This window comes from Heterodontus francisci, chromosome 20 (assembly GCF_036365525.1).
Source record: "Heterodontus francisci isolate sHetFra1 chromosome 20, sHetFra1.hap1, whole genome shotgun sequence".
Lineage (NCBI taxonomy): Eukaryota > Metazoa > Chordata > Chondrichthyes > Heterodontiformes > Heterodontidae > Heterodontus > Heterodontus francisci.
The window spans coordinates 89479959-89493356 of record NC_090390.1 but is presented as its reverse complement, the minus strand read 5'-3'; the positions used below and the strand labels follow the sequence as shown (position 1 = coordinate 89493356).

Below are 13398 nucleotides of genomic sequence, written 5' to 3'. Positions count from 1 at the left end.
AGGAACGATACCACTCGGATCTATTATACACTATAGTGGAACGATATCACTCGGATCTATTATCCACTATAGTGGAACGATATCACTCGGATCTATTATACACTATAGTGGAACGATATCACTCGGATCTATTGTCCACTATAGTGGAACGATATCACTCGGATCTATTATACACTATAGAGGAACGATATCACTCGGATCTATTATACACTATGGAGGAACGATATCACTCGGATCTATTATACACTATAGTGGAACGATATCACTCGGATCTATTATACACTATAGAGGAACGATATCACTCGGATCTATTATACACTATGGAGGAACGATATCACTCGGATCTATTATACACTGTGGAGGAACGATATCACTCGGATCTATTATACACTACAGAGGAACGATATCACTCGGATCTATTATACACTGTGGAGGAACGATATCACTCGGATCTATTATACACTATAGTGGAACGATATCACTCGGATCTATTATCCACTATAGTGGAACGATATCATTCGGATCTATTATCCACTATAGTGGAACGATATCACTCGGATCTATTATACACTGTGGAGGAACGATATCACTCGGATCTATTATACACTATAGTGGAACGATATCACTCGGATCTATTATACACTGTGGAGGAACGATATCACTCGGATCTATTATCCACTATAGTGGAACGATATCACTCGGATCTATTATACACTATAGAGGAACGATATCACTCGGATCTATTATACACTATGGAGGAACGATATCACTCAGATCTATTATACACTGTGGAGGAACGATATCACTCGGATCTATTATACACTACAGAGGAACGATATCACTCGGATCTATTATACACTGTGGAGGAACGATATCACTCGGATCTATTATACACTATAGTGGAACGATATCACTCGGATCTATTATCCACTATAGTGGAACGATATCATTCGGATCTATTATCCACTATAGTGGAACGATATCACTCGGATCTATTATACACTGTGGAGGAACGATATCACTCGGATCTATTATACACTATAGTGGAACGATATCACTCGGATCTATTATACACTGTGGAGGAACGATATCACTCGGATCTATTATACACTATAGAGGAACGATATCACTCGGATCTATTATACACTAGTGGAACGATATCACTCGGATCTATTATACACTATAGTGGAACCATATCACTCGGATCTATTATACACTGTGGAGGAACGATATCACTCGGATCTATTATCCACTATAGTGGAACGATATCACTCGGATCTATTATACACTGTGGAGGAACGATATCACTCGGATCTATTATACACTATAGTGGAACGATATCACTCGGATCTCTTATACACTGTGGAGGAACGATATCACTCGGATCTATTATACACTATAGAGGAACGATATCACTCGGATCTATTATACACTAGTGGAACGATATCACTCGGATCTATTATACACTATAGTGGAACGATATCACTCGGATCTATTATACACTGTGGAGGAACGATATCACTCGGATCTATTATACACTATAGTGGAACGATATCACTCGGATCTATTATACACTGTGGAGGAACGATATCACTCGGATCTATTATACACTAAAGAGGAACGATATCACTCGGATCTATTATACACGACGGTGGAACGATATCGCTCGGATCTATTATACACTGTGGAGGAACGATATCACTCGGATCTATTATACACTGTAGTGGAACGATATCACTCGGATCTATTATACACTATAGTGGAACGATATCACTCGGATCTATTATACACTGTGGAGGAACGATATCACTCGGATCTATTATACACTATAGAGGAACGATATCACTCGGATCTATTATACACTATAGTGGAACGATATCACTCGGATCTATTATACACTGTGGAGGAACGATATCACTCGGATCTATTATACACTGTGGAGGAACGATATCACTCGGATCTATTATACACTATCGTGGAACGATATCACTCGGATCTATTATACACTATAGTGGAACGATATCACTCGGATCTTTTATACACTATAGTGGAACGATATCACTCGGATCTATTATACACTATAGTGGAACGATATCACTCGGATCTATTATACACTATAGAGGAACGATATCACTCGGATCTATTATACACTATAGTGGAACGATATCACTCGGATCTATTATACACTGTGGAGGAACGATATCACTCGGATCTATTATACACTATAGTGGAACGATATCACTCGGATCTATTATACACTGTGGAGGAACGATATCACTCGGATCTATTATACACTATAGTGGAACGATATCACTCGGATCTATTATACACTGTGGAGGAACGATATCACTCGGATCTATTATACACTATAGTGGAACGATATCACTCGGATCTATTATACACTGTGGAGGAACGATATCACTCGGATCTATTATACACTATAGTGGAACGATATCACTCGGATCTATTATACACTATAGTGGAACAATATCACTCGGATCTATTATACACTGTGGAGGAACGATATCACTCGGATCTATTATACACTATAGAGGAACGATATCACTCGGATCTATTATACACTATAGTGGAACGATATCACTCGGATCTATTATACACTATAGTGGAACGATATCACTCGGATCTATTATACACTATAGTGGAACGATATCACTCGGATCTATTATACACTGTGGAGGAACGATATCACTCGGATCTATTATACACTATAGTGGAACGATATCACTCGGATCTATTATACACTATAGAGGAACGATATCACTCGGATCTATTATACACTATAGTGGAACGATATCACTCGGATCTATTATACACTATAGAGGAACGATATCACTCGGATCTATTATACACTACGGTGGAACGATATCACTCGGATCTATTATACACTATAGAGGAACGATATCACTCGGATCTATTATACACTATAGTGGAACGATATCACTCGGATCTATTATACACTATGGAGGAACGATATCACTCGGATCTATTATACACAATAGTGGAACGATATCACTCGGATCTATTATACACTATAGAGGAACGATATCACTCGGATCTATTATACACTATAGAGGAACGATATCACTCGGATCTATTATACACTATAGAGGAACGATATCACTCGGATCTATTATACACTGTGGAGGAACGATATCACTCGGATCTATTATCCACTATCGAGGAACGATACCACTCGGATCTATTATACACTGTGGAGGAACGATATCACTCGGATCTATTATACACTATAGTGGAACGATATCACTCGGATCTATTATACACTATAGTGGAACGATATCACTCGGATCTATTATACACTGTGGAGGAACGATATCACTCGGATCTATTATACACTATTGAGGAACGATATCACTCGGATCTATTATGCACTATAGAGGAACGATATCACTCGGATCTATTATACACTATAGTGGAACGATATCACTCGGATCTATTATACACTATGGAGGAACGATATCACTCGGATCTATTATACACTATGGAGGAACGATATCACTCGGATCTATTATACACTATAGTGGAACGATATCACTCGGATCTATTATACACTATGGAGGAACGATATCACTCGGATCTATTATACACTATAGTGGAACGATATCACTCGGATCTATTATACACTATTCTTTCTTTCTTTTGGGCCTCCTTATCTCGAGAGACAATGGATACGCGCCTGGAGGTGGTCAGTGGTTTGTGAAGCAGCGCCTGGAGTGGCTATAAAGGCCAATTCTGGAGTGACAGGCTCTTCCACAGGTGCTGCAGAGAAATTTGTTTGTTGGGGCTGTTGCACAGTTGGCTCTCCCCTTGCGCCTCTGTCTTTTTTCCTGCCAACTACTAAGTCTCTTCGACTCGCCACAATTTAGCCCTGTCTTTATGGCTGCCCGCCAGCTCTGGCGAATGCTGGCAACTGACTCCCACGACTTGTGATCAATGTCACACGATTTCATGTCGCGTTTGCAGACGTCTTTATAACGGAGACATGGACGGCCGGTGGGTCTGATACCAGTGGCGAGCTCGCTGTACAATGTGTCTTTGGGGATCCTGCCATCTTCCATGCGGCTCACATGGCCAAGCCATCTCAAGCGCCGCTGACTCAGTAGTGTGTATAAGCTGGGGGTGTTGGCCGCTTCAAGGACTTCTGTGTTGGAGATATAGTCCTGCCACCTGATGCCAAGTATTCTCCGAAGGCAGCGAAGATGGAATGAATTGAGACGTCGCTCTTGGCTGGCATACGTTGTCCAGGCCTCGCTGCCGTAGAGCAAGGTACTGAGGACACAGGCCTGATACACTCGGACTTTTGTGTTCCGTGTCAGTGCGCCATTTTCCCACACTCTCTTGGCCAGTCTGGACATAGCAGTGGAAGCCTTACCCATGCGCTTGTTGATTTCTGCATCTAGAGACAGGTTACTGGTGATAGTTGAGCCTAGGTAGGTGAACTCTTGAACCACTTCCAAAGCGTGGTCGCCAATATTGATGGATGGAGCATTTCTGACATCCTGCCCCATGATGTTCGTTTTCTTGAGGCTGATGGTTAGGCCAAATTCATTGCAGGCAGACGCAAACCTGTCGATGAGACTCTGCAGGCATTCTTCAGTGTGAGATGTTAAAGCAGCATCGTCAGCAAAGAGGAGTTCTCTGATGAGGACTTTCCGTACTTTGGACTTCGCTCTTAGACGGGCAAGGTTGAACAACCTGCCCCCTGATCTTGTGTGGAGGAAAATTCCTTCTTCAGAGGATTTGAACGCATGTGAAAGCAGCAGGGAGAAGAAAATCCCAAAAAGTGTGGGTGCGAGAACACAGCCCTGTTTCACACCACTCAGGATAGGAAAGGGCTCTGATGAGGAGCCACCATGTTGAATTGTGCCTTACACTATAGTGGAACGATATCACTCGGATCTATTATACACTGTGGAGGAACGATATCACTCGGATCTATTATACACTATTGAGGAACGATATCACTCGGATCTATTATCCACTGTGGAGGAACGATATCACTCAGATCTATTATCCACTGTGGAGGAACGATATCACTAGGATCTATTATACACTATAGTGGAACGATATCACTCGGATCTATTATACACTATAGTGGAACGATATCACTCGGATCTATTATACACTATAGAGGAACGATATCACTCGGATCTATTATACACTGTGGAGGAACGATATCACTCGGATCTATTATACACTATAGAGGAACGATATCACTCGGATCTATTATGCACTATAGTGGAACGATATCACTCGGATCTATTATACACTGTGGAGGAACGATATCACTAGGATCTATTATACACTGTGGAGGAACGATATCACTCAGATCTATTATACACTGTGGAGGAACGATATCACTCGGATCTATTATACACTGTGGAGGAACGATATCACTCGGATCTATTATACACTATAGAGGAACGATATCACTCGGATCTATTATGCACTATAGTGGAACGATATCACTCGGATCTATTATACACTGTGGAGGAACGATATCACTAGGATCTATTATACACTGTGGAGGAACGATATCACTCAGATCTATTATACACTGTGGAGGAACGATATTACTCGGATCTATTATACACTATAGAGGAACGATATCACTCGGATCTATTATGCACTATAGTGGAACGATATCACTCGGATCTATTATACACTGTGGAGGAACGATATCACTCGGATCTATTATACACTGTGGAGGAACGATATCACTCAGATCTATTATACACTGTGGAGGAACGATATCACTCGGATCTATTATACACTATAGAGGAACGATATCACTCGGATCTATTATACACTGTGGAGGAACGATATCACTCGGATCTATTATACACTATAGAGGAACGATATCACTCGGATCTATTATGCACTATAGTGGAACGATATCACTCGGATCTATTATACACTGTGGAGGAACGATATCACTAGGATCTATTATACACTATAGTGGAACGATATCACTCGGATCTATTATACACTGTGGAGGAACGATATCACTAGGATCTATTATACACTATAGTGGAACGATATCACTCGGATCTATTATACACTATAGTGGAACGATATCACTCGGATCTATTATACACTGTGGAGGAACGATATCACTCGGATCTATTATACACTGTGGAGGAACGATATCACTAGGATCTATTATGGACTGTGGAGGAACGATATCACTAGGATCTATTATGGACTGTGGAGGAACGATATCACTCGGATCTATTATAGACTGTGGAGAAACGATATCACTCGGATCTATTATACACTATGGGGGAACGATATCACTCGGATCTATTATAGACTGTGGAGGAACGATATCACTTGGACCTATTATACACTGTTGAGAAGCGATATCTCTGCGTTAACTGTGTATTACTTTGCCTCATTTGTCCTACCCAAATGCATTATTTCACACAACTCCAGGTTGAATTCCATTTGCCACTTTTCTGCCCAGCCAACCAGCCCATTGGTATGATCCTGCAGTCTATCAAACAACCAATTTTCTTCTTATCTGCAAACTTCTGAATCATGTCCCCTACTTGTGAGTCTAATCATTGATATATACCATGAACAGCAAGGGCCTAATACTAAGCCCTGTGGAACTCCACTGGAATCAGCCCTCCAGTTACAAAAAGCACCCATCAATTGTTACCCTTTGCTGCTTGCCACTGAGCTAATATTGTTTCCAACTTGCCACTTACCCTTGGATCCCATAAGTTTTTAATTTTCTGACCGGTCTGCCATGTGGGCCTTGCCAAAAGCCTTATTAAAATCCACTTAGACTACATTAAACGTGCTACCATCATCCCCCTGCCCTCCCTGCCCCCCACTTGTTACCTCCACCAAAAATTCAATCAAGTCGTCAGACACAACTGTTTCTAAACAAATTCATGCTGACTGTCTGCAATATTGAGCTCTTGGCTCTGACATAAGCTTTCTTTTTTTTTGCCTTATCCTTTTCTGTATGCTCTTTGACATTCACAGGGCTTTAGAGTTGGGAATCCGACCCTTTTTGTGTATGAGCAAATCTTTGTTTAGAATTCTCTTTAACTCTTTCCTGTATCCCTCCCACTGATATACTGTCATGTAGCTGTTTCCAGTCCATTTTTGCCAAATCACATCTCAACTTCATAAAATTGGCCTTTTCCCATTTAAAACTTTTACTCTTGCTCTGTCTTTATCAATTTCCATATCTACTCTTCAATCTATCTGAACTACGATTTCTACCACTAAAATGCTCTACCCCCTCCACCCTGCCCAGATCAACTGACGCTTCTCTTGTTGGGCTTGCTATGTACTGGCTAAAAAAGTTCTCCTGAATACATTTTAAGAATTCTGCCCTCTATACCTTCTGCACTGAATTTATCCAGTTAATATTAGGGCGATCAAAATCCCCCACGATTACTATCCTACTGTTTTTGCACTTCTCCGAGATTTACCTACATATTTGCCCTTCTATCTCCCTTTGACTGTTTGGGGTCTATATACACTCCCAGTAGTGTGATTGCCCCTTTTGGTTCCTCAGGTCAACCCATATGGCCTCATTTGATGATCCTTCTACCATATCATCCTGCCTCACAGTTGTGATTGTTTCTTTAACCAATATAAAGACCCCCCCCCCCCCACTTTATAATCCCCTCTCTTTCTCATCTGAAAACCTTGTAACCAGGAATGTTGAGCTGCCATTCTTATTCTTTTTAAAGCCATTTTTCAGTTATAGCTATGATATACTTCCTAGTCTATCTGTGCTCTCAACGCATCTGCTTTATTCATTAGACTCCTTGCATTGTGTCTACCACTCATCACTGAAACTCCTTCCGTGATATTTTGCTAGCCATTGTTTCCTGGACCTTCCATACTTGTTCACTACTTTTTTACTGAAGGAGCACTGCAGTATTGGAGAGGCAGTACTGAAGGAGTGCTGCACTGTCGAAGAAACAATACTGAGGGAGCTTCACACTGTCGGAGGGGCAGTACTGCGTTAGAGCTGCACTGTCGAAGGAACAATACTGAGGGAGCTTCACACTGTCGGAGGGGCAGTACTGCGTTAGAGCTGCACTGTCGAAGAAACAATACTGAGGGAGCTTCACACTGTTGGAGGGGCAGTACTGTGTTACAGCTGCACTGTCGAAGGAACAATACTGAGGGAGCTTCACACTGTCGGAGGGGCAGTACTGTGTTAGAGCTGCACTGTCGAAGAAACAATACTGAGGGAGCATCACACTGTCGGAGGGGCAGTACTGCATTAGAGCTGCACTGTCGAAGGAACAATACTGAGGGAGCTTCACACTGTTGGAGGGGCAGTACTATGTTAGAGCGGCACTGTCGAAGGAACAATACTGAGGGAGCTTCACACTGTTGGAGGGGCAGTACTGTGTTAGAGCTGCACTGTCGAAGAAACAATACTGAGGGAGCTTCACATTGTCGGAGGGGCAGTACTGTGTTAGAGCTGCACTGTCGAAGGAGCAGTACTGAGGGAGCTTCACACTGTCGGAGAGGCAGTACTGTGTTAGAGCTGCACTGTCGAAGGAACAATACTGAGGGATCTTCACACTGTCGGAGGGGCAGTACTGTGTTAGAGCTGCATTGTCAAAGGAGCAGTACTGAGAGAGTGTCGCACTGTTGGAGGGGCAGTACTGAAGGAGCGCCCACTCTCTCAGGGGGTCAGTACTGAGGTAGGGTTGCACTGTAGGAGGTGCCGTTTTTCAGATTAAAAGTTAAACCGAGGCCCTGTCTGTTCTCTCAGGTGGAAGTTTAAGATCCCATGGCATCATCTGGAGAAATGCAGGGAGTTTTCCTGGTGTCCTGGCCGACAATGCTCCCAGCCAATATCACTAAAGAAAGATGTGTCACTCAGAATAACCCACACTCAATAGAGTCATTTAAAGTAATTAGAGTCATTTATTTACAGCACAGAAGGTAATCATTCGGCCCATCGAATCCATGCTGGCTCGCCATGAAGCTATCCAGTCAGTCCCACTCCCCCACTCGATCCCCATAGCCCTGCAAGTTTACTTCCTTCAAGTGGCCATCCAATTTCCTTTTGCAGTCATTGATCATCTCCACTTTGTGGGCAGCGAGTACCAGGTCACTACCACCCACTTTGTAAAAAAGTGCTTCCTAATAGTTCCCCTGAATCTTTTGCCCAAAACCTTCAATCTGTGTCGCCTATTGACAGGCAGAGAGATCTGGGTGTACAGGTCCACAGGTCACTGAAAGTGGCAACGCAGGTGGATAAGGTAGTCAAGAAGGCATACGGCATGCTTGCCTTCATCGGTCGGGGCATAGAGTATAAAAATTGGCAAGTCATGCTGCAGCTGTACAGAACCTTAGTTAGGCCACACTTAGAATATTGCGTGCAATTCTGGTCACCACACTACCAGAAGGATGTGGAGGCTTTGGAGAGGGTACAGAAAAGGTTTACCAGGATGTTGCCTGGTTTGGAGGGCATTAGCTATGCGGAGAGGTTGGATAAACTCGGATTGTTTTCACTGGAACGACGGAGGTGGAGGGGCGACATGATCGAGGTTTACAAAGTTATGAGCGGCATGGACAGAGTGGATAGTCAGAAGCTTTTTCCCAGGGTGGAAGCATCAGTTACTAGGGGACATAGGTTTAAGGTGCGAGGGGCAAAGTTTAGAGGGGATGTGCGAGGCAAGTTCTTTACACAGAGGGTGGTGAGTGCCTGGAACTTGCTGCCGAAGGAGGTGGTGGAAGCAGATACGATAGCGACGTTTAAGAAGCATCTTGACAAATACATGAATAGGATGGGAATAGAGGGATACGGTCCCCAGAAGTGCAGAAGGTTTTAGTTTAGACAGGCATCAAGATCGGCGGAGGCTTGGAGGGCCGAATGGCCTGTTCCTGTGCTGTACTGTTCTTTGTTCTAGTCCTTGTACCATTTGTTAATGCAAAATGTCTAACTTATCTAAGCCTGTCATAATCTTGTACACCTCTATTAAATCTCCCCTCAATCTCCTTTGCTCTAAGGAGAACAAACTTAGCTTTTCCAACCTAACCGTGTAACTAAAATCCCCCATCCCTGGAACCATTCTGGTAAATCTCCTCTGCACTCTGTCAAGGACCTTCACATCCTTACCAGAACTGGACGCAATACTCCAGTTGGGGCCTAACCAGAGCTTTGTAAAGGTTCAGCATAACTTCCCTGCTTTTGTATTCATTGCCCCTATTTATGAAGCCCCAGATCCATATGCTTTACTGACCACTCTCTCAATATGTCCTGTCACCTTCAAAGTTTGCTGCACATATACCCCCAGGTCCCTCCCTCTGTTCCTGCACACTCTTTAGAACTGTGCCATTAAGTATATATTGCCTCTTCCTATTCCTTCTACCAAAATGCCTCATTTCACACTTGTCAGCATTAAATCCCATTTGTCACCCCTCTGCCCATTCTGCTAGCCTATGTCCTGTTGCAGGCTGTTTCTATCATCCTCGCTGTTTGTCACTCCTCCAAGTTTGGTATCATCAGTAAATTTTGAGATTCTACTCTGTATTCCAAGATCCAAGTCATTTATATATAGCAAACAAATCAGTGGTCCTAGCACTGATCCTTGGGGAACATCACTGTCTACCATCCTCCAGTCTCCATTTACTATAACTCACTGTTTTCTGTTCCTAAGCCAATTTTTTATCCAATTGGTCACTGACCCTCCTATTCCATTAGCCTTAATTTTGTTAACCAGCCTTTTATTTGGTACCTTATCAAACGCTTTCTTAAAATCCTTATCGACAACATCCACTGCATTCCCTTCATCGACCTTCTCTGTTACTTCATCAAAAATTCAATTAGATTAGTTAAACATGATCTGCCTTTACAAATGTGTGCTGGCTCTCCTTAATTAACTCAAACCTCTCCAAGTGTCTGTTGATTTTTTTCCCCCTGATTTTTGTTTCTAAAACCTTATCCACCACTGAAATTAAACTGACTGATCTGTAGTTGCTAGGACTGTCTTAAAACACTTTCTTGAATAAGGGTGTCAAATTTGCACCCTCCAATCCTCTGGCACCTCCCCCATATCTAGGGAAGATTAGAAGATTATGCCCTTCCGCTATCTCGATCCCCATCCGGACCAGTGACTTATCTACCCTAAACATTGCCAGTCTTTTTAGTACATCCCCCGCTCAATTGTTACCCTATGCATAGCCTCTACTGTCTCCAATTCTACCGATATTTTGTCAGACTCCACTTCCGTAGCAAACAACAATACAAAGCAATCATAAAGTATATTAGCCTTGCCCTGTGTCTCCAAACATACACTGCCCTACTACTAATAAGGGAGAAATATTCCTCTGTGACCCTCTCAGGTAAGATGTTATATAAATATCTGTTTTTCCTTACTTACTGGAGACACCGTATCGGCTTGTTGTGGAGAAGGACTTGGCAGACCAGGCAAGGGTCCTTCACCTTCACCAGGTTTATATAATAGATATGACCGGTTTCAGTCCCCACAGCAACATAGTCGGAGGAGGGACAGCTCGCCATGGCTGTGATCTGAGAAAGGAACAAGTAAATGAAATTAATTTTCAATCATCAGAGCTCAGCTTTCATTTAGTGATAGGAACATAGGAGCAGGAGTAGGCCATTCAGCCCATCGAGCCTGCCTCACCATTCAATATGATCATGGCTGATCATCCACTTCAATGCCTGTTTCCTACACTATTCTCATATCCCTTTACTTCAATGGTATTTAGAAATCTGTCAATTTCTGCTTTAAACATACTCAATGATTGAGCTTCCACAGGCCTCTGGGATAGAGAATTCCAAAGATTCACAACCCTCTGAGTAAAGAAATTTCTCCTCATCTCTGTCCTAAGTGGCTTCCCCCTTATTTTGTAATTGTGTCCCCTGGTTCTCGACTCCCCAACCAGGGGAAACATCTTACCTGCATCTACCCTGTCTATCCTGCATCTACCCTGTCTATCCCTTTAAGTATTTTGTAGGTTTCAATGAGATCACCTCTCATTTTTCAAAACTCTAGCGAGACCAAGGAGGACCTGCGAGGAGACAGGCACCGGCGAGCGGGAGCTCCAGCGAGGTATACTCTCACACTTTCACAGCGACAGCGAGAGTGTTTCAGGACTGACGTCACAGTTCAGAAAGTGACGCGTTGCAAGGGGAGGCAGCTGATTGGTAAGTAGTAACAGGTGGGTATCACAATCCCTCTCCCTGATCTCTACACCTACATCTTCCCTCTCCATAGTGAACACAGATGAAAAGTAATCATTTAAAACCTCACATATGTCCTCCGGCTCCACACACAGATTGCCACTTTGGTCCCTAATGGGCCCTACTCTTTCCCTGGTTATCCTCTTGCCCTTAAGAGATAATAAAATGCCTTAGGATTTTCCTTTACCTTGCCCGGCAGTGTTTTTTCATGTCCTCTCTTTGCTCTCCTAATTACTTTTTTATTCCCCCCACCTACACTTTCTATACTCCTCTAGGGCCTCCACTGTTTTCAGTGCTCTGAATCTGCCATAAGCCTCCTTTTTTTCCCTGATCCAATCCTCTATATCCCTGGACATCCAGGGTTCCCTGGACTTGTTGGTCCTGCCCTTCACCTTAATGGGTACTCGTTGACTCTGAACTCTCACTGTTTCCTCTTTGAATGACTCCCACTGGTCTGATGTCGACTTTCCTACAAGTAGCTGCTCCAAGTCCACTTTGGCCAGATCCTGTTTTATCATATTGAAATCGGCCTTCCTCCAATTCAGTACCTTTATTTTCGGTCCATCTTTGTCCTTTTCCATAACTACCTTAAACCTTACAGAGTAATGGTCACTATCCCCGAAATGTTCCCTCACTGAAACTTCTACCACTTGTCCGGCTTCATTCCCTCGAATTAGCTCCAGTACTGCCCCTTCTCTTGTAGGACTATTTATGTTCTTCTTCTTTGGCCTCCTTATCGCGAAAGACAATGGATACGCGCCTGGAGGTGGTCAGTGGTTTGTGAAGCAGCGCCTGGAGTGGCTATAAAGGCCAATTCTAGAGTGACAGACTCTTCCACTGGTGCTGCAGAGAAATTTGTTTGTCGGGGCTGTTGCACAGTTGGCTCTCCCCTTGCGCCTCTGTCTTTTTTCCTGCCAACTACTAAGTCTCTTCGACTCGCCACATTTCAGCCCTGTCTTTATGGCTGCCCGCCAGCTCTGGCAAACGCTGGCAACTGACTCCCACGACTTGTGATCAATGTCACAGGATTTCATGTCGCATTTGCAGACGTCTTTAAAGCGGAGACATGGACGGCCGGTGGGTCTGATACCAGTGGCGAGCTCGCTGTACAATGTGTCTTTGGGGATCCTGCCATCTTCCATGCGGCTCACATGGCCAAG

The 13398-nt window shown here is 43.3% G+C and overlaps 1 protein-coding gene across 3 annotated transcripts in view; it reads right to left on the bottom strand.

Annotated features, from left to right (window-relative positions):
- Positions 1 to 13398, bottom strand: part of cfap43 (cilia and flagella associated protein 43) — a 293334-nt gene that overhangs the window by 222738 nt on the left and 57198 nt on the right. For all 3 annotated transcript variants that reach the window (XM_068053204.1, XM_068053205.1, XM_068053206.1), the window contains one exon: positions 11415 to 11563. In XM_068053204.1, coding sequence (XP_067909305.1) covers positions 11415 to 11563 — 149 coding nt within the window. The remainder of the gene's footprint in view (positions 1 to 11414; positions 11564 to 13398) is intronic.